General features: G+C 43.0%; 1 protein-coding gene across 10 annotated transcripts in view; it reads right to left on the bottom strand.

Annotated features, from left to right (window-relative positions):
- The window catches only part of LOC139932372 (uncharacterized), a 42932-nt gene that overhangs the window by 5157 nt on the left and 19326 nt on the right, over nt 1-18449 (bottom strand). The window contains exons 4-14 of one of the 10 annotated variants that reach the window (XM_078289513.1): nt 18095-18358; nt 6788-7222; nt 6073-6543; nt 5164-5586; nt 4468-4911; nt 3559-3981; nt 2863-3306; nt 2178-2618; nt 1487-1927; nt 799-1242; nt 104-547 (exon numbers count right to left, since the gene is read on the bottom strand). In XM_078289513.1, coding sequence (XP_078145639.1) covers nt 104-547; nt 799-1242; nt 1487-1927; nt 2178-2618; nt 2863-3306; nt 3559-3981; nt 4468-4911; nt 5164-5586; nt 6073-6543; nt 6788-7222; nt 18095-18358 — 4674 coding nt within the window. Of the gene's footprint in view, nt 1-103; nt 548-787; nt 1243-1475; nt 1928-2177; nt 2619-2851; nt 3307-3558; nt 3982-4467; nt 4912-5163; nt 5587-6072; nt 6544-6787; nt 7223-18094; nt 18359-18449 lie in introns of those variants that run through there. The other 9 variants (XM_078289519.1, XM_078289515.1, XM_078289514.1 and 6 more) reach the window with 9 other exon arrangements.

Genomic DNA, 18449 nt, shown 5'->3' with positions numbered 1-18449 from the left:
TGTTGCTGAAAATGTACTTAGCTGAAGAATATTATTCATCTATTATTAAGCATTTAGTGTTTATGTGCTGCATTTTTTGACAAACCTCAACTATCTGAAGTACCTGAGCTGTGAGATGTGAGGCAGACATTGTAGGAAACTCCACACTTCACTCTCTTCATCTGACCAGCCTGTCAGCTTCACTGGTTTCTTTTCTGATTGGAGTTTCAGCACTTCCAGGAGGAGGGAGGCCTTTCTCTTTGAGAGCCTGATGGACCAGACTGCAGGAGCTGACTGGTAAACTGACTGTAATGCTGGAAGGACACTCCTGCCTGTTAGAGTCTCATAGTCCTTCACATGGGAGTACAGGTCCAGTAGGAAATCACACTGAAACTTATTATTATTGACATATACTGGGTCATTGAGAGGGAATGAGTTGTAACTGCACACTGATGATAACAGCTCCAGTATCTTCTCTCCTGTCTGTTGTTCCCTCTCTGCTGCTCGACAGAAGAGATTCCCCAAGAACTTGGCTCCTTCTACAGGTTTTAAACTCCGACGATAGAAACTGGAACAGTGAGAATGAAAAAATTATGTGATGATCTGATTTCTGCATCATATACAGCAGAGAACCAATCAACCAAGACAGACACTGTATCTCTTAAATGTTAGGGAGAAATTAGTAGAGAGAAAGTAATAATAGATCTACATGAAGTATGTGTGCAGTGCATTAATCATGACTAAATATCCACATACTGTCTAATGAGATAACTTTTATATGTAGACTGAAATCATATGAATGAATTACAATCCATTTACCTGAGCTGTGAGATGTGAGGCAGACACTGTAGGAAACTCCACACTTCACTCTCTTCATCTGAACAGCCTGTCAGCTTCACTGGTTTCTTTCCTGATTGGAGTTTCAGCACTTCCAGGAGGAGGGAGGCCTTTCTCTCTGAGAGCCTGATGGACCAGACTGCAGGAGCTGACTGGTAAACTGACTGTAATGCTGGAAGGACACTCCTGCCTGTTAGAGTCTCATAGTCCTTCACATGGGAGTACAGGTCCAGTAGGAAATCACACTGATAGTCATCATCACTGACATAAGCTGGGTCATTGCGAGGGAATGTGTTGTAACTGCACACTGATGATAACAGCTCCAGTATCTTCTCTCCTGTCTGTTGTTCCCTCTCTGCTGCTCGACAGAAGAGATTCCCCAAGAACTTGGCTCCTTCTACAGGTTTTAAAGACCAACGATGGAAACTGGAACAATGAGAATGAATGATTATGCCATGATTTGATTTCTGCATCATATAGAGAACAAAACAATATGGACAGACACTGTATCTCTTAAACGGTAGGGAGAAATCAGTAAAAGTAATAAAAGATTAATCTGGATTAAGTACAAATACAATGCATCAATCAAAAATAAATATCCTCATACTATCCATTGAGTTAGTTATTATATGTAGACTTAAAATATCTGAATGAATGACAATCCATTTACCTGAGCTGTGAGATGTGAGGCAGACACTGTAGGAAACTCCACACTTCACTCTCTTCATCTGACCAGCCTGTCAGCTCCACTGGTTTCTTTTCTGATTGGAGTTTCAGCACTTCCAGGAGGAGGGAGGCCTTTCTCTCTGAGAGCCTGATGGACCAGACTGCAGCAGCTGACTGGTAAACTGACTGTAATGCTGGAAGGACACTCCTGCCTGTTAGAGTCTCATAGTCCTTCACATAGGAGTACAGGTCCAGTAGGAAATCCCACTGATACTCATCACTGACATAAGCTGGGTCATTGAGAGGGAATGAGTTGTAACTGCACACTGATGCTAACAGCTCCAGTATCTTCTCTCCTGTCTGTTGTTCCCTCTCTGCTGCTCGACAGAAGAAATTCCCCAAGAACTTGGCTCCTTCTACAGGTTTTAAACTCAGACGACAGAAACTGGAACAATAACAATGAAAAATAATGTGATGATCTGATTTCTGCATCATATACAGCAGAGAACCAATCAACCAAGACAGACACTGTATCTCTTAAATGCTAGGGAGAAATTAGTAGAGAGAAAGTAATAATAGATCTACATGAAGTATGTGTGCAGTGCATTAATCATGACTAAATATCCACATACTGTCTAATGAGATAACTTTTATATGTAGACTGAAATCATATGAATGAATTACAATCCATTTACCTGAGCTGTGAGATGTGAGGTAGACACTGTAGGAAACTCCACACTTCACTCTCTTCATCTGAACAGCCTGTCAGCTTCACTGGTTTCTTTCCTGATTGGAGTTTCAGCACTTCCAGGAGGAGGGAGGCCTTTCTCTTTGAGAGGTTGATGGACCAGACTGCAGCAGCTGACTGGTAAACTGACTGTAATGCTGGAAGGACACTCCTGCCTGTTAGAGTCTCATAGTCCTTCACATGGGAGTACAGGTCCAGTAGGAAATCACACTGATACTCCTTACTGACATATGCTGGGTGATTGAAAGGGAATGTGTTGTAACTGCACACTGATGATAACAGCTCCAGTATCTTCTCTCCTGTCTGTTGTTCCCTCTCTGCTGCTCGACAGAAGAGATTCCCCAAGAACTTGGCTCCTTCTACAGGTTTTAAAGACCAACGATGGAAACTGGAACAGTGAGAATGAATGATTATGCCATGATTTGATTTCTGCATCATATAGAGAACAAAACAATATGGACAGACACTGTATCTCTTAAACGGTAGGGAGAAATCAGTAAAAGTAATAAAAGATTAATCTGCAGTAAGTACAAATACAATGCATCAATCAAAAATAAATATCCTCATACTATCCATTGAGTTAGTTATTATATGTAGACTTAAAATATCTGAATGAATGACAATCCATTTACCTGAGCTGTGAGATGTGAGGCAGACACTGTAGGAAACTCCACACTTCACTCTCTTCATCTGACCAGCCTCTCAGCTCCACTGGTTTCTTTCCTGATTGGAGTTTCAGCACTTCCAGGAGGAGGGAGGCCTTTCTCTCTGAGAGCCTGATGGACCAGACTGCAGGAGCTGACTGGTAAACTGACTGTAATGCTGGAAGGACACTCCTGCCTGTTAGAGTCTCATAGTCCTTCACACGGGAGCACAGGTCCAGTAGGAAATCACACTGATACTTATCATCATCAATATCCACCATGTCATTGAGAGGGAATGTGTTGTAACTACACACTGATGATAACAGCTCCAGTATCTTCTCTCCTGTCTGTTGTTCCCTCTCTGCTGCTCGACAGAAGAGATTCCCCAAGAACTTGGCTCCTTCTACAGGTTTTAAACTCAGATGACAGAAACTGGAACAATAACAATGAAAAAAATGATGTGATGATCTGATTTCTGCATCATATACAGCAGAGAACCAATCAACCAAGACAGACACTGTATTTCTTAAATGCTAGGGAGAAATTAGTAGAGAGAAAGTAATAATAGATCTACATGAAGTATGTGTGCAGTGCATTAATCATGACTAAATATCCACATACTGTCTAATGAGATAACTTTTATATGTAGACTGAAATCATATGAATGAATGACAATCCATTTACCTGAGCTGTGAGATGTGAGGCAGACACTGTAGGAAACTCCACACTTCACTCTCTTCATCTGAACAGCCTGTCAGCTTCACTGGTTTCTTTCCTGATTGGAGTTTCAGCACTTCCAGGAGGAGGGAGGCCTTTCTCTCTGAGAGCCTGATGGACCAGACTGCAGCAGCTGACTGGTAAACTGATTGTAATGCTGGAAGGACACTCCTGCCTGTTCGAGTCTCATAGTCCTTCACATGGGAGTACAGGTCCAGTAGGAAATCCCATTTCTGATGCCAACATTTAGACAGTGAAAACACCTCTTCTATTGCACTTTGTATGGTTGTCCTCTCATGGAGCGCTGCTTGCAGACACAGATTCATTAGAAATGTTTCCTTCTTTCTTCCCTCTACAAGTGATCCTGTTTGATTCTGAGGAACAGTGAATCTGCAGAGGGTTCAAAACATAAAGGGAGAGCCTCGATAACCAAAAACTGAAATATAAAACATCACTGATATAGAAAACATCACATCACCGAGTTTTTACATGTCAAATTACATCACAATGTACAGATAAAACATGTTAATGTTAAAATCTACTTTATATCTTATTGAAGCTGAACTGAAAGGCAGACTCTTTACTGAGCAGGTCAACATTAAATATTGCTTCATGTAGATTTGTCACCATGTTTTAATCTGCATGTTGATATGTTTAAAGGCAGTTAAAATACTGTATGTATACTTTATTCTCGGAAATTGGGAAACTTTTTTTCTCACTAAGGTGGAATGTATTTTTCTGGAGGCCCTGACTGGGAATAAAAAAATATTAACTGACCTCATGGTTAAATGAAGGTTAAATATTGTTTTGAATATGAAGAGTGGATTATTTTACATGTACAGCCATGTTCGAATTTTTTTATATTAATCCCATCACCTGAGCTGTGAGATGTGAGGTAGACACTGTAGGAAACTCCACACTTCACTCTCTTCATCTGAACAGCCTGTCAGCTCCACTGGTTTCTTTCCTGATTGGAGTTTCAGCACTTCCAGGAGGAGGGAGGCCTTTCTCTCTGAGAGCCTGATGGACCAGACTGCAGCAGCTGACTGGTAAACTGACTGTAATGCTGGAAGGACACTCCTGCCTGTTAGAGTCTCATAGTCCTTCACATGGGAGCACAGGTCCAGTAGGAAATCACACTGATACTCATCATCACTGACATATACTGGGTGATTGAGAGGGAATGTGTTGTAACTGCACACTGATGATAACAGCTCCAGTATCTTCTCTCCTGTCTGTTGTTCCCTCTCTGCTGCTCGACAGAAGAGATTCCCCAAGAACTTGGCTCCTTCTACAGGTTTTAAACTCAGATGACAGAAACTGGAACAATGACAATGAAAAAAATGATGTGATGATCTGATTTCTGCATCATATACAGCAGAGAACCAATCAACCAAGACAGACACTGTATCTCTTAAATGTTAGGGAGAAATTAGTAGAGAGAAAGTAATAATAGATCTACATGAAGTATGTGTGCAGTGCATTAATCATGACTAAATATCCACATACTGTCTAATGAGATAACTTTTATATGTAGACTGAAATCATGTGAATGAATGACAATCCATTTACCTGAGCTGTGAGATGTGAGGCAGACACTGTAGGAAACTCCACACTTCACTCTCTTCATCTGACCAGCCTGTCAGCTTCACTGGTTTCTTTTCTGATTGGAGTTTCAGCACTTCCAGGAGGAGGGAGGCCTTTCTCTCTGAGAGCCTGATGGACCAGACTGCAGCAGCTGACTGGTAAACTGACTGTAATGCTGGAAGGACACTCCTGCCTGTTAGAGTCTCATAGTCCTTCACATGGGAGTACAGGTCCAGTAGGAAATCCCATTTCTGATGCCAACATTTAGAGAGTGAAAACACCTTGGCTATTGCACTTTGTATGGTTGTCCTCTCATGGAGCGCTGCTTGCAGACACAGATTCATTAGAAATGTTTCCTTCTTTCTTCCCTCTACAAGTGATCCTGTTTGATTCTGAGGAACAGTGAATCTGCAGAGGGTTCAAAACATAAAGGGAGAGCCTCGATAACCAAAAACTGAAATATAAAACATCACTGATATAGAAAACATCACATCACCGAGCTTTTACATGTCAAATTACATCACAATGTACAGATAAAACATGTTAATATTAAAATCCACTTTATATCTTTTGGAATCTGAACTGAAAGGCAGACTCTTTACTGAGCAGGTCAACATTAAATATTGCTTCATGTAGATTTGTCACCATGTTTTAATCTGCATGTTGATATGTTTAAAGGCAGTTAAAATACTGTATGTATACTTTATTCTCGGAAATTGGGAAACTTTTTTTCTCACTAAGTTGGAATGTATTTTTCTGGAGGCCCTGACTGGGAATAAAAAAATATTAACTGACCTCATGGTTAAATGAAGGTTAAATATTGTTTTGAATAGGAAGAGTGGATTATTTTACATGTGCAGCCATGTTCTAATTTTTTTATATTAATCCCATCACCTGAGCTGTGAGATGTGAGGTAGACACTGTAGGAAACTCCACACTTCACTCTCTTCATCTGACCAGCCTGTCAGCTTCACTGGTTTCTTTCCTGATTGGAGTTTCAGCACTTCCAGGAGGAGGGAGGCCTTTCTCTCTGAGAGCCTGATGGACCAGACTGCAGGAGCTGACTGGTAAACTGACTGTAATGCTGGAAGGACACTCCTGCCTGTTAGAGTCTCATAGTTCTTCACATGGGAGCACAGGTCCAGTAGGAAATCACACTGATAGTCCTTTTTATCAACATCATCATCATCATCATCATCATCATCAATATCCATGTCATTGAGAGGGAATGAGTTGTAACTGCACACTGATGATAACAGCTCCAGTATCTTCTCTCCTGTCTGTTGTTCCCTCTCTGCTGCTCGACAGAAGAGATTCCCCAAGAACTTGGCTCCTTCTACAGGTTTTAAACTCAGACGACAGAAACTGGAACAATGAGAATGAATGATTATGCCATGATTTGATTTCTGCATCATATAGAGAACAAAACAATATGGACAGACACTGTATCTCTTAAACGGTAGGGAGAAATCAGTAAAAGTAATAAAAGATTAATCTGCATTAAGTACAAATACAATGCATCAATCAAAAATAAATATCCTCATACTATCCATTGAGTTAGTTATTATATGTAGACTTAAAATATCTGAATGAATGACAGTCCATTTACCTGAGCTGTGAGATGTGAGGCAGACACTGTAGGAAACTCCACACTTCACTCTCTTCATCTGAACAGCCTGTCAGCTTCACTGGTTTCTTTTCTGATTGGAGTTTCAGCACTTCCAGGAGGAGGGAGGCCTTTCTCTCTGAGAGCCTGATGGACCAGACTGCAGCAGCTGACTGGTAAAGTGGCTTCAGTAATGGAATGACACTTGTATATCCTTGACTCTTGATATGTTGATGTAAATCAAGAAGGAAGTCGTATCTCTCAGTGTGAACAGAGAACAGTGAGAAGAGTGTATTCACCACATTGTGAAAGCTTTCTCTCTTGTAAAGTGCTGCCTTCAGACATACATCTAGAAGTAGCTTCTTTTCTTCCATCTCCAGTGTCCCAGGGTGTTGTTCCTGATCCTGTGAACCTGCAACTGTGCAGGTGTTCCTGAAACTGACAACAGACGTCAACAGACAAATTTCAAACACTTTCTAGTGCATGAGTTAACATGAAATTGCAACAAATATTCATGCACATGTAGTGGGGGAAAGTATTAGGACCAAGCACTCTCAGTGAAGGAAATCTGTCTAGCACTAGGACCCAGGTGAATAGGAGAGAGCATAAACGGGGGAGGAGGATCAACCCTGGCCTCTTTCCCTGCACTCATTACATCTTGGAAGACAGTAGCTGATGCCAGCTGTTGTTTGGTGTGCTCTATGTTGAGTTGACTTCCCTCTTAGCTCGTAGCTTTTCCAAACTCATGGTTTCAAGATTCTGATTAGACCTGTAGCACCAAGTAAGACTGTCAGTTTCTAGTGGTTAACCAAATATTTTAAACCTTCAGATTTTGGGTGGTTTGGTGAAGGAGTAGGCCATGGTGTCCCCCAGGTTCAGTACTTGGTCCCCTCCTCTTCATCCTGTACATCCTCCCTCTTGGACAGATCCTCCACCGTCATGGCCTCCGTTTCCACTGCTACGCCGATGACACTCAACTCTACCTCCCCTCCAAAACCATCACCTCAACCACCCACTCCACCCTCACCACCTGCCTTGCAGACACAAAATCATGGATGCAACAGAACTTTCTCAAACTCAACTGCAATAAATCTGAAATCCTCATCATCGGCCCAAACTCCCTCACCCGCTCCGCCCAGACCTTCTCACTCAACATCGATGGCTCCATCGTCACCCCCTCCACCCAGGTCTGCAACCTTGGAATCATCCTTGACCCCACCCTCTCATTTCTACCCCATGTCAACCAGGTCACAAAAACTGCCTTCTTCCACCTCAGGAACATTGCCCGCCTCCGGCCCTCCCTGTCCTTTGCCGCTGCCGAAACCCTCATCCATGCCCTCATAACTTCCAGACTCGACTACTGCAATAGCATCCTCTACGGCTTACCAAACAAAACCCTTAATAAACTTCAATACGTCCAGAACTCCGCTGCCTGCCTGCTCACCTCCACCCGCCGCCGAGATCACATCACCCCTGTCCTTCACAACCTCCACTGGCTCCCGGTTAAACATAGGATTGACTTTAAAATACTACTCACCACCTACAAAGCCATACACAACCTGGCCCCTCCATACCTCTCCGACCTCATCCCCGCCACACCCCTACCCGATGCCTCAGGTCCGCGGACGCAACCACTCTCAAGACCACCAGGACCAAGCTCCGGACCTGGGGCGACAGGGCCTTTTCAGTTGCTGCACCCTCCCTCTGGAACGCCCTCCCCATCCACATCCGGCTAACAGCAGGCTAACACCCTGCCTTCTTTCAAACAGGCCCTCAAAACTCACCTCTTCAAGCTTGCTTTCACCTGTTAACCTCCTCTCCCTTCCCTCCATCTTTCGATTCCTGTAGTTTTTAACTACCTACTTTTATTCTTGTCTTTTATTTCTTTTTATTATTATAAATTTTCTATTAAATTATTTTACCCTGTATGTGAAGTGTCTTTGAGTACCTAGAAAAGCGCTATACAAGTCTAATGTTTTATTATTATTATTATTATTATAAAATGTCTCCATGCAGCTCGTCCAGCATAATACAAGTCTCCAGAAGCCAACCGATCCCAAAGTGACTTGAAAAGACATTTACACCATTATTTAGCTGAAATCGCCACTCTTGCTCGAGTTAGCAGAAACAAGACTTCCGGTTTGGCCGTTTAGCCTTCAAAATAAAAGCGCGAGATTTGAAAATGGGTAGAAATACTGTTTTAAACCAATTACTTTGTATTTTATCGTCAAATTCAATAAGTCGGCACCCATATTAATGTTTGATGTCTTTGTTCTGTATGTATTCTGCACAGTGTAATACATGCAGCGTTTATAGTTAAAAATGGCACACTTAATGGCATTTTTCATTATTATTTTGACATTAAACAGTAATATGGGTGCTCACTTATTGGATTTGATGATTAAATACAAATTCATTGGTTTAAAACAGAGACTTGCATTATGCTGGACGAGCTGCATGGAGCCATTTTATGGATATTGTCTGTTATGTTTTTCACTTTGAAGTCAAGTCAGGTCCCCAGCAACTTCAACTGTTTTGGAGAAGGCTTCTACGCCGTTCCGCTGTGGAGCTCAGGGCTGTACGGACTAACAAACTTCACCCGAGTGTCAGCTGACATGGGGGTGAGTAGATAATGACTGAGTTTTCATTTTTGGGTGAACTATTCCTTTAATGTTTTTTCTGTGTTTTTGTTGTTTTCCTGTGCTAATACTCTTGTATTTTATCTAGTGCATCTTAAGGGCGAGATTTGGGCGCAGACTCTTGAGTTCTGGATGGTTTAAATGTTACAAGGTACATTAAGGCACTCTGTTGAATCTATCACAGTGCTCTATACATTTCTCTGCCCTGTGATGTCTAATAAATTGTATGTTTTGTAAAATCTGTCAAGTGCCAAATCGATGGAAAGCCAACCACTGTTTTTCCCATATTAGAGCTGTATGCAGTATAGAAGTGCCTTCGTTTTAACTAATCTGACCATACGGGCCAGTTTTCTGTTTAGTTCTCCCTATGGGGCTTTTGTTGTGCTACTTTGGGGGCTAAGTGATAGGGAGGATAAAGGGACTCCTTATTGCATGGTGTAGTTTGATTCACCTAATTATATGGTGTGCACAAAAATAACTCTTGAGTGGTGTAGTACAGTTTGTTAATCTAAACCAAATTGTGTGTAGTGACCCTAGTGTGACTCCCTGACCCTAGTGTATGGTTTGTATAGTGGCAATCGAACAACAAAAAAAGGCCACTTGAGGGAGTTTGAAGGCATTTCCAACGCGTGGTGGTGCAAAAAATTAGGTCTGCCATGGAGTATGCGTTTGACACTTTATTTACATATATGTAGATTTAAAGTCACCTACAAAAGCCGGGTGCATTGGTTGAGTGATATAAAAACGAGCTCGATATGAAACAAAACAAAACAACACGACAGGACCAAAAAAGCACAGGCGCCCACACACGATTGAAAAACTGTGTGGCTTCCTCAGTTCCTAATTCCCCCCAGCTGATCACCTGTGACTCCCCTATGTAGGCTATGTGACTACTGTGATTACCTGCCTATGCCCTCTAGTGCGCAGGTGAAGTAGCAACAACAACATTTACACAACTTACCACAAACAACATATAGCACACATCAAAATTGGCTACAACACACCGGCCCCTAATTGTTACTGTAAAATAACATAACAATTCAACACCATACAAACAATGGAGCCAATGACAAGTCCATAGTGCAAGTGTGTGTTTTCAGTCCATAATGTTCATGTATGTGTCCATAGGGTCAGAAATAACCCCAATGTTGGAATATGGATTTTACATCAGTCTTTAATCAGCTTCCTGCAGAAGACAGATCTTTGTGACCGGTCGCTCCAGTATGTTGCATTTGGTCTGGACTTTAACAGACCGCACCAGTCCCCGTGTGTCAGGAAAGGTCTGCAGTACCTTCCCCAACAACCAGGATCCGCGAGGGGCAGTAGAGTCCGCTACAATGACGATATCTCCTGTGACAAAGCTTCTCTTGTCCTTTGACCATCGTTGTCGTTCCTGTAACAGTGGTAAATACTCCCGAATCCATCTGTGCCAAAAGAGATCTGAGAGGAATTGAACTTGCCTCCATCGTCGTTTGGTGTACAAGTCACTTTTCTCGAAAAGCCCAGATGGTAGAGCAGGTTTGCCTTTCAACAAGAGGATGTGATTTGGAGTCAGGGGTTCGAGATCATTAGGGTCATCTGAGATTTTTGTGATGGGACGGTCATTCAATATGGCTTCCACCTCGCACAGAAGAGTTTGCAATCCTTCATCATCCACGTTTTGCTGATGAAGTACTGAGTTCAGCACCTTTCTGACCATGCAAATGATTCTTTCCCATGCTCCACCATGATGTGATGCAGCAGGAGTGTTGAAGCTCCATTTCACTCCAGACTGAAGTAATGAGTTTTGAATTTTCTTGTGATTCAGAGCAGATAGAGCTTCTCTCATTTCACGTTCTGCTCCCACAAAGTTGGTTCCGTTGTCTGATCTGATGTGTGATACTTGGCCTCTTCTGGAATGAATCTGCGCAGTGCATGGATGCAAGAACTGGTGTCTAATGAGTATGCCATTTCCAAATGCACTGCCCTACTGGCCATGCAGGTGAAGATAACTCCATAGCGTTTGATGAGGCTGCGGCCTACCTTCACCTCAAAAGGGCCAAAATAATCAACGCCTACATTTGTGAATGGTGGGAGGTCAGGTTGAAGTCTTTCTTTCGGCAAATCTGCCATCTTTTGTTCACCCAGCTTTCCCCTATAACGTCTGCAAACGACACAGGAAGAGAGGATCCTTCTGGCAGCAGCATTTGCGCTGGTGATCCAATACTGTTGACGAAGTCTGGAAAGCAGGTGATTTCTTCCGCAATGTCCTAATTGCTCATGAATGTTGCGTAAAATGAGAGTGGAGATGTGCTGATCTTTAGCAAGAATGACTGGGTGTTTCATGCCATCAGGCATTGCTGCTTTGCTGAGCCTTCCTCCCACTCTCAAGAGCCCCTTTTCCAGCACTGGATCAAGTTTGTAAATGTGACTGATTTTCTTCACTCCAGATGTTCCCCTTTTCAAAGCAGTTATTTCATCACTGAACCTTTCCAGTTGAGAGTACCAAATGATGGCACTTTCAGCGGTGTCAATATCTTCAAGAGACAAGGTTTGACCACCCAGTGTGGCTCTGAATCTTTGCATCTCCTTTTCCACTTTGTTCTTCTGTTGAGTTATGTCAAGTCCACTGCTGGACACAGAAGTCTGTATTTCTTTTCTCTTCTGACTCAACAACTGCAACATCTTTCTCACCTGGAGAAAGCAAGCAACTGAGATCTTTAGCCTTTTCCATGAAGAGAAATAGGTTATCAGCTGGTTTGTTGCATTCTGTGCCTCTTTGTTGATAATATTCGTTGCATTTGGTGCATCTTTGATGACTACAGTATTCACTGTAGCCTCTCCTTTGACCTCTGGGTCATCACTGCTGATAGAAACAGAATCCACGATGTTAATAGGCCATTCTCTTTCATTCTTGAAAAGAAAGTCTGGGCCATGGATCCATCTGCTGCATGTGAGAAGGTACTCAACTTTCACCCCGCGAGAGGCCTCATCAGCCGGGTTCTGCTTTGTATCAACGTACCTCCATTGTGAGACGGCAGTGGCTTCTCTTATAGCGGAGATCCTATTGGCCACAAAGGTGTGAAAGCGCTTTGTTTTGTTCCTGATGCACTTTAGCACTGTTGTGCTGTCCGTCCAGAAGGTTGAATTTTCCAGCTCTAGTTGCAATTCTGCTTTCAGCATCCTGTCAACTCGCACTGCAAGCACAGCGGCTGTTAGTTCCATCCTTGGGATTGTCACTTTCTTTACTGGAGCAACTCGTGCCTTTCCTAGAACGAAGGCTAGATGAATCTTCTCTTTGTCATTCTGCAGCCTCAGGTACGAAACTGTGCCGTAACCATCCTCGCTAGCGTCAGAGAAGTGATGTAGTTGGGCACTTGTGAGCTGTCCAAAATCTTTAGGTTTGATGCATCTCGGCACGCTGAATTTGCTGAGCCTTCTTAGGTCTTCTAGCCACCCCACCCACTGCAACTGGTAGTTTTGAGGAATGTGATCATCCCAACTGTAGCTCAACCTACAGAGGTTTTGCAGCATCAACTTGGCAGGTAAGGTAAAGGGTGCTAAAAATCCAATGGGGTCGTAAACTGAGCTTACCACAGACAAGATACCCCGTCTTGTGAGTGGTCTTTCCTGGACTGCCATCTTGAACCTGAAGGCGTCGGTTTCCGCACACCACTGTAGTCCCAATGTTCTCTCGACAGGGAGGTTGTCTCTGTCGAAATCCAATTCTTTCACTTCCTTAGCTCTTTTTTCCACATCAATGGATTCCAACACTGACCTGCTGTTGCTGATCCATTTCACCAGCTGAAACCCTCCCAACTGGCATACAGCTGTCAGGTCTCTCACCAAGGCCATGGCTTCTGCCTCTGAAGGCAGGGACTTCAAGCAGTCGTCCACATAGAAATTGTGCTTGATGGTATCAGTCACATGTGCTGGGAACTCTGCTCTGTTGTCCCCAGCAGTTTTGCTTAGGGCGAAACTGGCACAGCTGGGCGATGATATTGCGCCAAACAGATGAACAGTCATTCTGTATTCAGTGAGATGTGTCAGTTCACCATTTGGCCACAACAGGAAGCGAAGAAAGTCTACATCCTGTTTTGCCACTTTGACTTGGTGATACATTGCTTGTATATCAGCCATCACTGCTATAGATTCTTGACGAAACCTCGTGAGAACTCCGAACAAAGAATTCGTCAAGTCAGGTCCCTGGAGTAGCTGACTGTTGAGTGAGTTCCCTTTGAAGCTTGCACCGCAGTCAAATACCACTCTCAAGGTTCCCTTTTTAGGATGGTGCACACCATGATGCGGAATGTACCAGACTTTTCCTTCTTTTCCTTCCAGTTGGTGTTCTGGCACCCTCTCTGCATAGCCTTTATTTATGACGTCACCGAGAAACTGGATGTATTCCTCTTTAAATATAGCATTTTTCTTCAATTTCCTTTTCAGGCAGAGGACCCTTTGCTCAGCAACATGGCGGTTATTGGGCATGGTAACATTATCCTCTCTGAAAGGTAATCTCAAGCAGTAATGTCCGTTTTTGAGTTCAGCTGAACTGTTCATGATTTTTATGAACTTGAGATCTTCTCTGGACATTTCTAGCTTTTCCTCTGTTGACTTCTCATTGAAGTCGTGGTTGTATTGCTTCACCAGTAGTTCCTCTATGTTAGCAATGGATATTCGGTTGACTGTAATGGTGGGACAGCTGCTCCCAGTCTCATTGCCTCCTCTCAGTGGTCCATAGACAACCCACCCCAGTAGGGTTCTGACAGCATAAGGGCCTTCACCCTTGCTGTTTACCACTTCCCATGGTTCCATTACTTTCGAAACGTTAGTTCCAATTAACAGCTCCACATCAACATCGATGACAGGAATTTCCACAGAGTTTAAGTGTGGCCAAGCACTTAACTCTTCCTGTCGTGGAATGTTATCACGAGTCACAGGCATCTTACACTGTGTATACACATCAGGCAATTCAAAGTAGGTGTTACTATTGAGTGCAGCTACCTCCAATCCTGAGATGACGTGACTGTCGACAAACTTTTCTTGATTCATTGTTCTCAACAGGATTTTGGCATTTCTTCCTCTCAACTTTAGCTCCCTCATGAGTCGCTCAGAGCAGAAAGTGGCATTGCTGCCAGGATCTAAGAATGCATAGGTCTTTAGCATTTTGCTGCCTTGATCTGTACAGGCACAATTGGCAAGACACAATCCTGTGCTCCGGCCCCTATATGGCCACATGTCTTAGGAGAAACTGCATGACTCTTCCCTGGTGTTTCTTGCTGTGTGGCCTCTGATTTGATTTCCTTCTCCTTTGAATGGATGTGGAGAATGGTAGGATGTTTCAGGTTACACAACTTGCAAGACAAACGACTATGACAGTCTTTGCTCATGTGTCCAACAGATAAACACCCAAAACAAACACCGTTCTCTTTTAGAAAGTCAATTTTCTCTCTGTGCAACTTCTTCTCCATTTTGGGGCACACCTCCAATCTGTGACCCTCTTTACACAGCAGACAAGATACCTTTGTTGACTTATCAGGTAAGTTTTTCTCCTTTTGCATTTGAGTCGCGGTTCCAGAATTAACAGCTGCCACAGAGGTAGCGAAACTGCTTCCTGTTCCCTTGATGCGAACCTGTGAGACTTTGTTTCCACCTTTATACTTTGGTGGTGAGATAGATGTGTCCTGAATGTTTCCAAAGAGTGGACTAGAAGCAATAGACACTTGTCTCTCAATGAAATTGACAATATCACTGAAACCTGCTTGACGACGGTACCTCTCCTGCAGCTCATAAGCAGTATTTCTCCATTTTTCCTTCAGTTTATATGGTAACTTCAAGATTATAGCACGCATGTTGGATGGCATATCCATCTCTGACATGTAACTAACATCCTCCATAGCATTACAGCAGACGCGTAGAAACAAGGCAAAAGCTTGCAAGGCCTTGACGTCCTCTGATTTCACTGGTGACCATCCAAGAGCTTTCTCCATGTACGCAGTGGCTATTCTTTGCTCATTTCCAAAGCGTTCTTGTAAAAGTGTCCTTGCTCTTTGATATCCCCTTTCAGGTGGCATGTGTTGACAGCTCTTGACCAGCTCCCTAGGTTGTCCTTTGGTGTACTGCTCCAAAAAGTATAAACAGTCTATACTGCTAGCAGCCTTTCCTTCCACTCCATGCTCAAACACTCTGATGAATGTGCTGTACTCAAGAGGGTCTCCATCAAAAGTTGGTATATCCCTTGGGGGTAATGATAATGAAGACTGTTGCTGCACTAGTAGAGCCGTTATGTCATTTTGCCGTTGCATAATTGTGAGAAGATTGCCTTGGTCCGTATTGGTTTGCACTAAGCCAGCACACTGAATGGGTTCCTGCGTGAACTGCGTGGCGGGTTCCTGTGTGTGATGTGTGACGTGATATGTTTGCTGAGATCCTTGAAGCATGCTTGATTTGGGATGCAGAGCATGAGCTTTTGGTCCAACTTGTAAGATGGTTTCCTTGGGCCGTGCCCCCACTGGTATTGCAGCTTTGCTACCTCCTATTGGTGGATGATTGAACTTATGGTTTGAATCCTTGGGCCGTGCCTCCATTGGCATTGCAGCCTTGCTGCCTCCTATTGGTGGGTGGTTGAACTGATGCTTTGAACTTTGTCAAACAAATTCCATAGCAGAAGGTCTGAGAGAAGATTTACGTTTTGAACTTTCCAGATATGAATTCATTCCATCTGAACATCTCTGTACCAGCTCTGTACATCAGAACATCAGCTCTGTACATCAGAACCTCTGTACTTAAGCACAGTAACTTTTGCTGTATGAGCAGCAATTTGACTTTGCAATTCAAGCAATTCCCTTTTTTGTCTGATATGTTCCTCCTGAGCCTCTAGCTCATGTTTTTCTTTGAGGGCAGCTGCCATAGCAAGGAGAGCAGCCCTTTCAGCCTCTGCTTTGAGGCATGCAGAGGAGGTTGATGACCTTGAAGACCTGTGGCTGGAGCGGCCAGCTGATGAGCATGTTTTACCACCAACATTAGAAACGCTGTCACCTGGATCAATATCATCAATGACCACAGTCATGTTTGGCGCAGCGTTATCATTGACCACAGTTAATTTTAGCACAGCATTATCATCAACTTCAACTTCATCATCAACATCATCATCATCATCTTTGCATTGCTCCCTGGTATCAAGCAACCACTCTTCCATTTTTTGTATTATTTCTTTGTTGCTGTGCATTCGGGTTTCAAACCATTCATTTTGTTTTGACATTTCATCCTCGGGCATTAATGTTTTCAATGATTCACGCAGCTCTGTTGTTACCACACACAGTCTTAAAAACGTTTCATACTTGGTCTGCACCTCAGACACATTTTTGTTTGAAAGCATCAGTTGCTCAACTTCCTTTGTTAGTTTGTAGAGTTTCGTTATCTTGGAATTCCTTTCCTGTTGATGTGATACTACTTTTGCTTCCAATGCTTTAACCGTGAGTTTAACCGGTCTTTTACCAAGTTCATTCTCCGTTTCACTTTGATTGACAGGTGCATTAATTTCCACGTTACTCATTTTGATATTGATTTAGCAAAGCTGCTGAAGGCTTTATTTAGAATTGTAGTAGGATTTACCTGTATCCTGTTTGTGAGAAGGCCAATCTCTTCCACACAGCTTGTAACAATTCTGAAATAGTCCTACCGTGATTCTTCGACGTTGCTTTCGCCCAGGCTTTCGCCCAGGCTTTCACTTGTCGGCGTCCCATTAAGTGAATTCAGCTGGAACAGAGTACATAGAGCATAGCGCTGTCCTTCCGTGTCGCAAATCAACGTGATCCATCCATTGAAGCTTAGTTTTTCAACAAAGTATGGCAATCGAACAACAAAAAAAGACCACTTGAGGGAGTTTGAAGGCATTTCCAACGCGTGGTGGTGCAAAAAATTAGGTCTGCCATGGAGTATGCGTTTGACACTTTATTTACATATATGTAGATTTAAAGTCACCTACAAAAGCCGGGTGCACTGGTTGAGTGATATAAAAACGAGCTCGATATGAAACAAAACAAAACAACACGACAGGACCAAAAAAGCACAGGCGCCCACACACGATTGAAAAACTGTGTGGCTTCCTCAGTTCCTAATTCCCCCCAGCTGATCACCTGTGACTCCCCTATGTAGGCTATGTGACTACTGTGATTACCTGCCTATGCCCTCTAGTGCGCAGGTGAAGTAGCAACAACAACATTTACACAACTTACCACAACAACAACATATAGCACACATCAAAATTGGCTACAACACTTTGTTTTTGTATTTTTATTTATTTTGGTCCCGATTGGCACAATTGAAATTGTGCCCTGCACTGCCCTATTTATTGCCTTTTTATCTGTGTCAAATAAAATCTGTATTTTTGGTATGGCAGCCTTTGACTCCAGTTTATTCTGGGACTGGTGTATGGGAACCACTTGGTTACACACATATGGTTGTATACAAACAAAAAAGGTAACACTGTGGTCAGCATTATGCATCCGGCTTTCAATCCTGGCACAAACCCTCTGCTCACCAGTACCAGTTCTTAAAATGTGATTGAAAACTCATCAATTTTTACAGCAAAGGGGAAGTAACTCAATTTGAATTTACATTGTTAATCTATTGTACATTGGATTCATTTATGTGGAATTAATATTACACAAAAACATGCTAAAACACATACCTGAGTGTGTCGATATAAGGCACAGACTCTAGCAGGGACTCGCTCAGAGCTGGGCAGACAGGAGTTCTCCTGTCCCAGTGGAGGCAGAGGATTACCCTCTCAGTACTCTCCTGCATGACCTTTACTGCTCTTTCAAACAGTTGTCGTTTACCAAACACTGGAAGGTGCAACTCATTTCCACCAAGACCAAGAAAGCTGCTGTAGTCCATCTCCCCCTCACTGAGAAGCAAAACTGTCCACAGTGGCTGTTGCAAGGAGTCGCACCTATCATCAGAGGATTTGAAGAGAGACCGCCCCCCTCATTATTCAGGTGATCAACTATACAGTATCATCAAGTCTGCTTATGTTGATTAAT

This window comes from Centroberyx gerrardi, chromosome 17, assembly GCF_048128805.1.
Source record: "Centroberyx gerrardi isolate f3 chromosome 17, fCenGer3.hap1.cur.20231027, whole genome shotgun sequence".
NCBI lineage: Eukaryota > Metazoa > Chordata > Actinopteri > Beryciformes > Berycidae > Centroberyx > Centroberyx gerrardi.
This window is presented reverse-complemented; position numbering and strand designations above follow the sequence as displayed.